Source organism: Lagenorhynchus albirostris, chromosome 2, assembly GCF_949774975.1.
Source record: "Lagenorhynchus albirostris chromosome 2, mLagAlb1.1, whole genome shotgun sequence".
Lineage (NCBI taxonomy): Eukaryota > Metazoa > Chordata > Mammalia > Artiodactyla > Delphinidae > Lagenorhynchus > Lagenorhynchus albirostris.
In genome coordinates, this window is record NC_083096.1 from 118,631,959 (window position 1) to 118,645,407 (window position 13,449).

General features: G+C 35.4%; 1 protein-coding gene across 6 annotated transcripts in view; it reads left to right on the forward strand.

Annotated features, from left to right (window-relative positions):
* The window catches only part of USP33 (ubiquitin specific peptidase 33), a 71,337-nt gene that overhangs the window by 35,581 nt on the left and 22,307 nt on the right, over nt 1-13,449 (forward strand). For 5 of the 6 annotated variants that reach the window (XR_009538897.1, XR_009538899.1, XR_009538898.1 and 2 more), the window contains 10 exons: nt 1,822-1,900; nt 3,034-3,445; nt 5,773-5,913; nt 7,152-7,267; nt 8,429-8,601; nt 8,702-8,796; nt 9,796-9,829; nt 11,461-11,506; nt 11,951-12,131; nt 12,535-12,661. Coding sequence is in view for 3 of the 6 variants with exons in the window: in XM_060139721.1 (XP_059995704.1) it covers nt 1,822-1,900; nt 3,034-3,445; nt 5,773-5,913; nt 7,152-7,267; nt 8,429-8,601; nt 8,702-8,796; nt 9,796-9,829; nt 11,461-11,506; nt 11,951-12,131; nt 12,535-12,661 (1,404 nt within the window). In the remaining 3 variants the exon portion in view is untranslated. The remainder of the gene's footprint in view (nt 1-1,821; nt 1,901-3,033; nt 3,446-5,772; nt 5,914-7,151; nt 7,268-8,428; nt 8,602-8,701; nt 8,797-9,795; nt 9,830-11,460; nt 11,507-11,950; nt 12,132-12,534; nt 12,662-13,449) is intronic. The other variant, XM_060139722.1, reaches the window with a different exon arrangement.

Here is a 13,449-nt window from a genome sequence, read left to right on the forward strand (position 1 = left end):
GTATTACCCGTTGCTGCCAAGGGTTCTAACGTTTCTAAGTTCCTTACTGCATAGCTAGAACTAACCCTTAACTGCTATGTTTAAGCTTCTTTGCCCTGCAACTATAAACTTAATATTCTTGGAAGTTTACTAAACTTCAGAAGTGTTATAGTACAGAATTTTAAGTGATTAAATCTTGCATCTGGTTTACTTTTCATTTTTGTTTTCATGAGTATTTGATGGCTGGTTTAAAATTTTTATTTAGATAGTGTACTAGATATACTTATCCCAGGAATTTTAAGTAATTAAAATATTATTTTAAGTAATTAGAAGTATTTTTTGAAAAATCATGTAGTAGAGCATAATCATTTCATTAGGGGGGAGAACAATAAATTACGTAGCTTAAATATCAAACATAAGCTATTTTGATGAACCTGTGAAGCATAATACTAGGCAATTTTTTTGTTTGCTTTTCTCTTTTTTTTCTCACTGTTTTCTTTTTTAAACGAAGGGGCAATCTTTTTTTCTTTTTTTAAAGATTAATTCATCAATTTATTATTTTTGGCTATGTTGGGTCTTCATTGCTGTGCGCGGGCTTTCTCTAGTTGTGGTGAGCAGGGGCTACTCTTCGTTGCGGTGCACTGGCTTCTCGTTGTGGTGGCTCCTCTTGTTGCGGAGCACAGGCTCTAGGCGCGCGGGCATCAGTAGTTGTGGCTCGTGGGCTGTAGAGCGCAGGCTCAGTAGTTGTGGCGCACGGGCTTAGTTGCTCCGCAGCATGTGGGATCTTCCCGGACCAGGGCTCAAACCCGTGTCCCCTGTATTGACAGGCAGATTCTTAACCACTGCGCCACCAGGGAAGTCCCTGTATTTTTAAATTTCATTTTATTTTTTTATACAGCAGGTTTGTATTAGTTATCTATTTTATACATATTAGTGTATATATGTCAACCCCAATCTCCCAATTCGTCCCACCACCACCACACACGCCCTCTTTTTAAAAAAAATATTTATTTATTTTATTTGTTTATTTGGCTGTGCCGGTTCTTAGTTGCGGCATGTGGGATCTAGTTCCCTGACCAGGGATCAAACCTGGGTCCCCTGCATTGCGAGTGCGGAGTCTCAGCCACTGGACCACCAGGGAAGTCCCAGTATTGGGCAATTTTGAATGATTCTTTTTATTTTTTTTTTGCGGTACGCGGGCCTCTCACTGTTGTGGCCTCTCCCGTTGCGGAGCACAGGCTCTGGACGCGTAGGCTCAGCAGCCACGGCTCACGGGCTTAGCCGCTCCGTGGCATGTGGGATCTTCCCAGACCGGGGCACGAACCCGTGTCCCCTGCATCGGCAGGCGGACTCTCAACCACTGCGCCACCAGGGAAGCCCTTGAATGATTTTCTGAAACACAAATACTTTTCAGTTTAACTCTTTGAATTTTTGATTATTTGTTTCTTTTTATTATTATTTATTTTTGGCTGTGTCAGGTCTTTATTGCTCACGCGGGCTTCTCTCTAGTTGTGACACGCAGGCTCCAGAGTGTGTGGGCTCAGTAGTTGTACCACACAGGCTCTTTAGTTGTGTTGCATGGGCTCCAGAGCACTTGGGCTCTGTAGTTGCGGCATGCGGGCTCTTTAGTTGTGGCACGTGGGCTCCTTAGTTTTGGAGCGTGGGCTTAGTTGCCCCACGGCATGTGGGATCTTAGTTCCCTGACCAGGGATCAAACCTGTGTCCCCTGCATTGGAAGGTGGATTTTCAACCACTGGACCATCAGGGAAGTCCCTGATTGCTCATTTCTAAAATAAAAACTAAAAATCACAGATTTCTTCCTAAAACTGTTTTCTTCCTCAGGCCAGGATTTGTTGTGCCTACTAATCTGTTTCAAGGAATTAAAACTGTAAATCCAACATTTCGGGGGTATTCTCAGCAGGTACGTCTTTATTGCTCTTTATTCATAATATTAATCTTTAATACATTTGCAGAATGCTATTATGCATTATGCTATTATATACTCATTTGCTATTCTAAGAATAATAACCCCATATCATATTTTTGGCTTACATTTTTCCAGTTTTCTCTTAATTTCATATTTTTCTAGAAATTTTAAATTTGGGGGTGTTTAAATATGTCAGTATACTCTAGCGCTTTTAGCTTTGAAAAGTTCCACATCCAGAGATAAATTTTACCTGTATTTTCTGATTTAATTAAAAAAAATTCTTTAGACATGTGTCATTTATTTCACATTACAATATAATCCAAATTTAATTTTTCGCAAACAGCTAACAAATTGTATGAAAGTACAGATTTAAGAATTTTCTTATCTGGTTTTAAAAGTTTCTTCTTTATTAATTTGATGCTTACATTAATGTATAATAAGGTCTGTTTCTGGGCTTTCTAATCTGTTTCATCGACCTGTAATTTTTTAGCTTGACACCAATGGCAGTTTCAATTATTGTAGTTTATATAATGTTTTTTCATGTTAATACCTGGTCCTCACATGTGTTTCTTTTTCAAAACAATACCTGTTCTCTGTTAACTTTTTCTGTTGCAAATTCCTGGATCACAGAGACTTGGTAGACATAAGTTGGGGCCTACGAATTTGTATTTTCAATAAACATTCTAGGTTGATCAAGGATTTTTGAGATACAGTGCAAAATTGGATAAAGCTTTAGTTTTAAGCCAAACTTATACTTGAATTTAGGATATCTCTCTCAATTGTTATTGTCAGATGAGGCAAATCCTTACTCAAGTTTTTTAAAATAGCAGCAGTACTAAAGCTGACCTCCAGATCATCTTCAGTTTTTTGTTGCTGTTGTTTATTGTTTTTTTTAGTTTTAATTGAAATACATGTTCAGTTTTTTAATTACTTTTGTTTTATTTACATAACTTTTTAGAACTTAGTGCTTCCTATCCCTCCAATGCCTTATGTCTACAAAGTTGTATTTCCTTAGTATAATGCTACACATTTAGAAATCAGTTGCTAACCACATTTTGTATATTTTCTCATTTCTACATACATGTATTTTTAATGAAATGGTAATATCTATGTTGCTTATATATTAGGATGCTCAAGAATTCCTTCGATGTTTAATGGATCTGCTTCATGAAGAACTGAAAGAACAGGTCATGGAAGTAGAAGAGGATCCTCAAACTATAATGACTGAGGAGACCATGGAGGAAGACAAGAGCCAGTCAGATGCAGATTTTCAGTCTTGTGAATCTTGTAGCAGCAGTGATAAAGCCGAAAATGAAAATGGGTCTAGAAGCTTTTCTGAAGATAATAATGAAACAACAATGTTAATTCAGGATGATGAAAACAATTCAGAAATGTCAAAAGATTGGCAAAAAGAGAAGATGTGCAATAAGATTAATAAAGCGAATTCTGAAGGAGAATTAGATAGAGACTCTGTGTCTGAAACAGTTGACTTCAACAATCAGGAAACTGTCAAAGTGCAAATACACAGCAGAGCTTCAGGTGACAATTTTTATAATTTTCAAATGATAGTGTTTCATTTTTAGACAAAGGGTGCAAAATGTGTTTATATATATATATATATATACATATATATATATAATTTTGTGTGGGTGTGGGTGTGGGGGTGTGTGTGTGGGGGGGGGTGGTACGCGGGCCTCTCACTGTTGTGGCCTCTCCCGTTGCGGGGCACAGGCTCCGGACGCGCAGGCTCAGCGGCCATGGCTCAGGGGCCCAGCCACTCCGCGGCATGTGGGATCTTCCTATACCAGGGCACAAACCCATGTCCCCTGCATCGGCAGGTAGACTCTCAACCACTGCGCCACCAGGGAAGCCCCAAGATATGTTTATATTTAAGATGATATTTGTAATTTTACCATTTTCTGATTTAGGGGAGAGCGGAATTAGCCTGACATGTGACTTTAGAATACATTTCTAATTTACATGTTAATGTTCACAGTTTATATTTAGCATAATAAAAATGAAATAGAATAATTAATAGCTTTAGCTTAATATTTTGTGTGTAGTATATGACATTATAGTTCAACCATACTAATTGAAAGAAAGAGGGTATTAAATAGATGTTACTTTTGGGCTTTCTGACTAGTAGAGTGTAGTACTATTTGCATGTGAGTGTTAAGTTAATGTCATTTAAAGCAGATTCGGTTGAGATCTGCAAAATAGCAAAATAATCCAAATTGTAGACTGTTAGATTTAGATTGCTGTCATTGGAGTCATATCAGCTATGAAATACTTGGTGTATGTTTGGCATAGGAGTTTAATTAACTATAATGAACCCTGTTACGATAGATTATACCGTTATACATGTCATTGTTCCTGTGGGAAAGAGCAAGTGGCCAAATGAAAGATAGTTGAGCTAGGTTGCTTTGCATTTTACATTTATTTCTTCTAGGGTTAACTTGTGTTAGCTTAATGTGGTATTTAATTCTCCAAAGCACATAAAATTAAACCATCAGAGGTTCAGATTCTCTGACCTTAAAATAAGTGGCAGACAAGGAACATAAAAAATGTATCTTTTGTAATTACTGAAGAGTAGGAACTACTAAACAATTTACTTACGTTTTTGAACCCCACATTTTTTCTGGAGGAGAAGGATATTTCCTTAACCACAGGAATACTTGTGGTTCACCCCTGTGCAGTGCATAAATGCCTTCTAGTCAGGAGAACGTGTTAGGCTCCTTGATTATACTGATGTTATGTTTAGAAGTTTAGATGTGGTTAGAAGTTGCTTAGTCAATAGATATGTGAAATTTCAGTATTGAAAGACTTAGCCGTCTGCTATCTAGCCTTTCCTCCTGATTAAGCCTGATTACTTGACCTACTGGTTCTTTATTGCTCCATAGCAAGTTTATGCTTACAATTAGTAACTAATTGATGACCTGGATCAGGGATCTGAGGTTTTACATTTTCTGATTGAAAAATGTGACAAAGACCGTATATGACATGCAAAACCCAACATATTTACTATCTGGTCTGTTACAGGAATCATTTGCCAATCTCTGACCTAGATGATATTAACTTTATTCCCTTCTGAAAGTCTAGAGCGAGTCTCCTCCTCTTTCTTCCCCCAGTATTATGCAGTCTGCTTTTAGTCATGGTTGGGATAATGAGAAATGCCTCTGTGAAAGTAATAAAAGTCATTTATTTTGCATTATCTGGAAAAATCCCTGAAATCATTCTGTTTCAGGGTCTGTTATGTACAATTCTCTTTTCTTCACTCAAATACTTTTTGAGCAGTCTCTTGCCCTGGAATATATGTTATGTACTAGGAATCCAACAGCAAATCAAAATAGCTCTCATAGAGCTTATATTTTCTTGATTCATAATTTAATTCCAAAAAAGGTGTTTTTTTCTGACAGAGGGTTTTATTTCCTTTTATAACAGAGTAAAATAATTTATAATTACTTTATGCCTAAATTTCTTGTTAGATTTTGCTTACTATGTCAGTTTGGGAGGATAATCTCTTTTCTCCCATATAGTTTTAAAGCTTTCTAAAAAACTGCCCTAAATTGCTTTTGTTTTTTAAATACTAAGTTAGGACAAATATGATCCTCTTTGGCTTTATATTTCCACACTTATATTTGCACAGTTTCTGGATTGCCTACAACAGTAATGTGTTATAAACGTTAATTAGATTCCTAGGGGGAAAATCACTGTTAGTTTGCTTAGCAAGCCTAATGTCTATCAGGTGTTTTACCTGACATTTATTAATGTGAGTTGTGTTCAAAATCTCAGATGAAGAAAGCTTTATTTGACAGGTGGAATAATTTTACTATTTAATGTAATAATACAAATTTTAAATATTACAGAATATATTACTGATGTCCATTTGAATGAGCTGTCTACATCACAGACCCTCCCATCAAGTGAAGGTGTTAACCCACGTTTATCAGCAAGCCCTCCGAAATCAGGCACTTTGTGGCCAGGATTGGCACCCACACACAAAAAAGGTAGAAGTTTCAGTTATTCAGGTTCCTTTGCTTTGATAGTTTAAAGTGTTAATTATGAAATATTATTCAAGCTTTTTAAATTGACAGCATAGTTTTACACAACCATGATTTAAAATTTGTGTGTGTGTGTGGCACAAATTTACATACAACAGAATTCACTCTTTTGGTGTAGGGGTCTGAGTTTCAACATGTGCACAGATTGTTACCATCACCACAAACAGAATATAGAACAGCTCCAGTACCCCAAAGAATTCCCTTATATTACCAGACCCTCCCACTACTCCTCCCAAAGCCCCAGCCCTGTGAATCTGTTCTCTATTCCTATTGTTTTTCCTTTTGCAGAATGTCATATAAAGAGAATCATACAGACGTAGTCTTTTGAAACAGGCTGCTTTCACTTAGCGTAATGAATCTGAGATACAGTCATGTTGCAGGTCTGAATAGTTCTTTTTTATTACTGAGTAGTATTTCACTGTGTGACTGAAATACTTGAATTTGTTTCCAGTTTTTGGCAATTATGAATAATGTTGCTATAAACATTTATGTACTGGTTTCTGTATGAACATAAATTTTCATTTGTTTAGGGTAAACACCTGGATGTGAGGTTATTGGGTTTTATGTTAGTTTTATGCTTAATGTTGTATGAAATTGTTTTTCGGAGTGGCTGTATCATTTTGCTTTCCGACCAGCTATGTATGAGAGTTCCAGTATTAGAAAATGTAAAACTGTAAAACTCTTACAAGAGTTTTCATGACCTTGTGTTAGAATTCTTTAAAAACATCAAAGACATCAAAAGCATGATCCGTAAAAGAAAAAAAATTAAAATCTTTCTTGGCAAAAGACACCATTAAGAGAAGGAAAAGATAAGATTGGAAGAAAATATTTGCAAATCGCATAGCTGACAAAGGACTTGTATATAAAATATATAAAGAACTCTCAAAGCTTAATAGAATCCTTTCTTCAAATAAAGCCTTACTTGGGAGCAAAAACAGATAAGTAAAAGCAAAACTATTCTGGTTGAAGTCAAGATGGGAAGCTGAATACTTTCTATTTCATCATGGTTTCTCTTTGAGGTTTTTGTGTGTGTGTGTGTGTGTTTTCTTTAGGTAATGCTTTTGAATGGTATTTTGACAAATTTCTTCAGCATAGTAATTTTGCTGTTAAAAGATTTCAGAAAAAAATGCTAAAGGAACTACTTTGATTTCTCAAAAATTTCTCTGCTTGTTTTTCAATCCTAGCTCAGTCTGCATCATCTCCAAAGAGAAAAAAACAGCACAAGAAATACCGGAGTGTTATTTCAGACATATTTGATGGAACAATCATTAGTTCAGTGCAGTGTCTGACTTGTGATAGGGTGAGTATGAAAGAATTATAATACACAGGAAATTTCTGTCAAATGCTCTTTTTTTAAAAAAAACCTGACAAAATGGTATGAAAGTTTAATGTCTTTTCCTTGTTGTTGATGATTATACATGTATTTCTTGTGTTCGAAGAAATATAAATTGATTCTAGGAGTAGAACTTGGTTTTTGGAAGCAATAGTAACATACTGATTTAAGGATGGGTCTTGACCTGTCACTGAACAGGCATGCATTTAGCAGGAAGGATTAACTCAGTTCTTCATCTCTGGTCACATACAAAGGAGATATGTTGCTCAGCAACGAGAATTTGTAACACATGCATATTCTTCCAAGGCTGATGAAATTAGTAGGAAACTGTTGTTATTCACAGGCACAAGGCTATGTATGTATCTTCTCCACTTGGTTGTATGGCTTATAAATATTTTCCCATGTTAAGTTTGGATTCAGATAATAAAAGTAGTATCAGGTTCATAAACAAGAGCATGAATTAAAATCATCATGAGATTTTTAATAATACCTCTAAATTCCTGAGTTTCGTAGAGATTTTCTTAAGAACAGTTTTACTTCAGTGCAGTGATGAATATAATTAAGATGAATGTAAAATGAACTATCTCAAAAAAAACCCCAAAAAAACCCCAAAGTAAGTTTTCAGTTATTGTGTTAGAATTAAGTCAAATCTAAGGGTTTTCAATAGGGTTACCTTAATGTAGGCTATTTTGGTACCACATATTTAAATGGAATTATCCTGAAATGTTTTCAGCTGTTTAGGTTTTACATCTTGTTTTTTAAGCTACATTTAAAAACTATCACTAGAGGTCATTTTCAAAAATAAATGCAGTAGTGCTTAACAGTCTGGAACTCAGGCTACAGTGGCTGTGTGTGAGATACTTCTCTTTACTGCAATGTCCTTGACTAATGGGGATGTTAGTAGTTGCCTCATAAGGTTTATGTGAAGATTAAATTTAGAACAGCACCTGGTACAAAGCAATTTTGCTTTCGTTATTACTATTTTAGCTTTTTTTACTATATAAAAAGCAGGTTTTTTTTGTTTTTTTCTTATTATAATTTGCTTTGATCTTTGCCGTCTAAAATCTATCCTCAAATGTTTGTGCTGGATTATTTTCATCCCATTGTTAAAACACAAAACAATTTTAGGTGTCTGTAACCCTCGAGACCTTTCAAGATCTGTCCTTGCCGATTCCTGGCAAGGAAGACCTTGCTAAGCTGCATTCATCAAGTCATCCAACATCTATAGTCAAAGCAGGATCATGTGGCGAAGCATATGCTCCACAAGGGTGGATAGCTTTTTTCATGGAATATGTGAAGAGGTATGTATGTGTTTTCTTTGTATTAGTTGATTGTTAAAACTGCTGTTTCTGCTGTACTGGCAGAACATTTCCTTTCTTTTTTCTATCAATAATGTTTCAGGTTTGTTGTCTCATGTGTCCCTAGCTGGTTTTGGGGTCCAATAGTAACCTTGCAAGATTGTCTTGCTGCCTTCTTTGCCAGAGATGAACTAAAAGGTAAGAAATACGAAATAGTTTTCATCTATGGCTAAACTGTTGTGAGTGATCTAAAATACTAGTGGGACAAAATATAGAATGTATTCATAAAAGCTGAGTTTTTTAAAAAATTTATTTTTGGCTGTGTTGGGTCTTCCTTGCTGTGTGTGGGCTTTCTCTAGTTGCGTCAAGAGGGGGTTGCTTTTCTTTGCGGCGTGCGGGCTTCTCACTGCAGTGTCTTCTCTTGTTGCGGAGCACGGGCTGTAGGCGTGCAAGCTTCAGCAGTTGTGGCATGTGCACTCAGTAGTTGTGGCTTGCAGGCTCTAGAGCGCATGCAGGCTTAGTAGTTGTGGCGCACGGGCTTAGTTGCTCTGCAGCATGTGGGATCTTCCTGGACCAGGGCTCGAACCAGTGTCCGCTGCATTGGCGGGCGGATACTTAACCACTGCGCCACCAGGGAAGCCCAAAGCTGAATTTTGAGGCAGCTCAAATAGTACTTGCCCATATTGCCATAGTGCCAGTATCTACCATGACAACATAAACACTATAAATAATATCCTGAAATAATTGATACAAATTCCTATAGTACTAGACAATACGGTATTTGAAGTGTCTAAAATCTTCTCTGGGATTGAAAAAAGAGAAAATTCAACCAAAATATAAAAAACTTACTTGTATATCTGGATTAGTCTGAATTTCTCCATAGTATTTAAGATCCAAGCCTTCACTATTTTTGTGTGTTCAGCACCTTGCTTGGACATATAACAAGCAGTCAGTAAATTTTGTTGAGTGAATAAGTGTACAGGATGTTATTTGAGATACGCCTTCAGGGTTGAAAAAAGAGCAGGTAAAGGGTGTTGTAGGTGTGGTAAACGTGCTGACTCGAGCAGAGACTAAAAAATGTGAGCCTTGTGTTACTGTTCTACTGGTTCAGCATTGCAAGCTCAAAGAATTGCAGAACCAAAAGAAAATAACTTGCTTTTAGTTTGAGAGGAATGACCAGATCTGTTCTGTTTTCAGGTGACAATATGTACAGTTGTGAAAAATGCAAAAAGTAAGTGTCATTGGCAATGCTTTCAATTGCATGTTTTGTATTTTAAATGGTATTTTTCTTGGTAATTTGAATTGGGCATGTAGGGTTAATTTTCCGTTTTATTTAGAAAAATATAAAGGCCAGTAAGCTTTGTCCTAGTAAAAAATGACTGGTTGTTCTGCAAAACAAATCTGAGGTTAAAAATTTAACAAATTTAATCAGCTTAGCTAAGATGTGACAGTGTATTTTAAGATATAAAATATGTAATTTTGCATAAAACATTTTCCAAATATGTTGTAAATATATACTAGGATATATAACATATATTTTTATTACATAGGTTAATTCTGTCATCATAAATAACGCAATATTCTTTTCTGGCTTACCACCTTAACAGGCTAGATTTAGGAAGTGAAAGTGACTGTAAAGGTACATAGTTTCAAGTTTGTGTAAAATTCAGAAAGGTTATACCATCTCTAATGTTACCTGCTGTATGAGGGCTGAATAAAGAAGACAGTTAAGAAAAGTATGATTTTATTTCTTTATATCTACTACTAGCTGCCTTTTTCTGTCTTGTAATAAGTTTAGGCTTTTAAGGCTTCTTGTTGATCAGTTAGAAAAGAAAAGTAAATGGAGAATTGAAAGCAAATATGTCTGAGGTAGAGTGAACTGGAAAATTTTTCTGAATCTCTCTGATAGAAAAATAATGGCCTCCGAATAAGATCTATTAATAGAGTCTTCATAATACAAACTTCTGGCTTTTGTCAAAAACCCAGGGAAATGTTGATCTGCAGCTGTTGGTCTTCTTCATTACAAAAAGGAATAGTATATTGTTAGGTCAATAAGGAAGAAAAGCTGCTTTGCACTTGCTAGAAAAAAATACACCTCTAGTGAATTGGAAAGTATTTATTATCAGTTTGTCCTTGAAGCCACAGCTGATAGCTGAAGACTGAGTCGGCCCAGAGGGGGAATCTTTCTTGGAAAAACAGTGCCAACTAGGAAAAATGTAATAGTGAAGATGGAAAAGAACTTGCATCTACCCCAGAATCCAGAGTAGAGATCTGTCAAGTATAAATTAATATTGATTATTGGGAATTCCCTGGCAGTCCAGTGGTTAGGACTCTGCGCTTTCACTGCCGAGGGCCCAGGTTCGATCGCTGGTTGGGGAACTAAGATCCTACAAGCCGCGTGGTGTGGCCGAAAAAAAATTTTTTTTGATTATTAATAATAACCTCTCTATTTTAAGTTATTTGTTTTCACATTTAGGAATAAAGGTTGTAATATATTGACCTGACCAACCAATTCTATAAAATTGGGATTTTATTTTACCCAGTTTTATGTGATACCTGAATGTTATAAAGGCATAGCCAGGCCATAGAGAGTAGAAGATTTTCATCAAAGAATTATACAACTCTAAATTTTTATTACTGATGTCTTAATTTAAATAATTTTTTTACAATAAGGGGTTCCAGTGTTTTATTAGTATTTTTTTAATTGGTAGTGTATAATTCAGTAGTAAGCATTTTTAGTCTGATACCTTTATTTCTGCATTTTCTAAAAGATTTTGCTGTATATTTGAAAATACTAAAGGTTTTGTAGATTTGTATGGGAAACAGGTTTATTAAAATTGGTTTTCTCTTTTCACCCCTTAGATTGAGGAATGGAGTAAAGTTTTGTAAAGTACAAAAGTTTCCTGAGGTATGGGCTTTATCACAATTTAATTTATTTTATGTGATAGGTAAGGTATTAATATAACACAGTGTAGTAAATTCTTTAGCTTTGGTCGAAGAATGGAATGGTTCTATTGACCAGTGGCTGTGTATACCCTATTAAGATTATCCATTTTTTAAATATTGAGTTGCATACCAAGTAAGTGCCCTTAGCAGTAAAACTGTGTTGAACACAGTTTAATCAGATACTGTAGGGTCTTGCAGGCATAAAGTGTAAAATTGGAGAAGCCAGTAGCTATGAACTTAGGAAGTACCATGTTTCATCATTTCCACATTTTAACGTCTCTGGAATCAGGTTATCAGAATTGCAGGGTAATGTTTAATCTTGACAATATGTATATTTAATAGACTCTTTTATGTAGCATATGAAACAGTAGAATTTTAAATAATCCTACGTTTCTCTTTTAAAAAGATTTTGTGCATCCATCTTAAAAGATTCAGACATGAACTGATGTTTTCCACCAAAATTAGTACCCATGTTTCATTTCCACTGGAAGGCCTGGATCTTCAGCCATTTCTTGCTAAAGATAGTCCAGCTCAAATTGTTACCTACGATCTTCTGTCAGTCATTTGTCACCATGGAACTGCAAGTAGTAAGTATCCAAGTTTGACACTATGTTTTTAGATTTTAAAGAAAAGAAACATCTGAATTGATCTCTTAAACAAGACCCGATTGAACAAAAGAAAAAAGTATAAAAGTAGATTTTTATTAATTATTTTATTTTGGTTATTAAAAACATGTCAGAAATTTTAGGAAATTGAATAATTTTACTCCGAAGTTTAATATACTGGAAATTATGTTTTATGTAAAGATAAATAATAAGGACTTAAACATGATTATTTTTACACTGGGTTTTTAAGATTGCGTTCTCTGTCCTGATTTTCATTTCCTCAAGTGGTGGTGGTAAGGGTATCTACTGGAAAAGAATACGAAGATAGTTCTTGCTATATCTTTTTATTACTGAAATTATTTAAATTTTTTCTGCTTAAATTCAGGTGGACACTATATTGCCTACTGCCGAAACAATTTAAATAATCTCTGGTATGAATTTGATGACCAAAGTGTCACTGAAGTTTCAGAATCTACTGTACAAAATGCAGAAGCTTATGTTCTCTTCTACAGGTGAGGAAATAACTCTCCTGGATAGGCTGTTTTGACAAATATGACAGAACATCTCATGTTGAGGTTAATAGTGCCTTCTAAGACTTTCAAAGTGGATTTCTGAGTAAAGATTAGAAATTGCTTTACTCTCATTTCATTATGTGAGTAAAAGTGAAAGGTTGCATGCAGAATGATCTTTTGTTAAGAGAATGGTAAGTCATTTAGTTGAAGGGCAAAGGAATATATTTTGTTTTAGAAAGACTGGTTTTAATTTTAAAAATTAGGCACTGACAGTAGGAATTTTCTCCTAACATAGCTAATAAAGGAGGTATTGGACTTCCCTGGTGGTCCAGTGGTTAAGACTCCACGCTTCCAATGCAGAGGGCATGGGTTCAATCCCTGGTCAGGGAAGTTCTGCATGCCACGCGGCATGGCCAAAATAAAAATTAAAAAAAAAAAAAGGTATTAATATAAAAATAAATCCTTGGTACCTTTTAGTATCTTCTAAAAGATTGTAATAACTACTAAAACAGGAAAGCAGATTAACTGTTTAGATCTTATTAACAATCATTTGAATGTCTGTTCTATAGCAATAGTTATGTGGATACTAGTAGTTAAGATATAGTATCACCCCTAGAGTGTGTAATGTAGTGGGGGCAGGGTGGAACAAAGTATATTTCTCATGAATAATTTTCAAGACCTAACAAGATTCACAGTACAGTCCACCCTCCATATCCATTGGTTCCACATCCGAGGATTCAACCAATGGCATATTGAAAATATTGGGGGGGAAAAGATTCCAGAAAGTT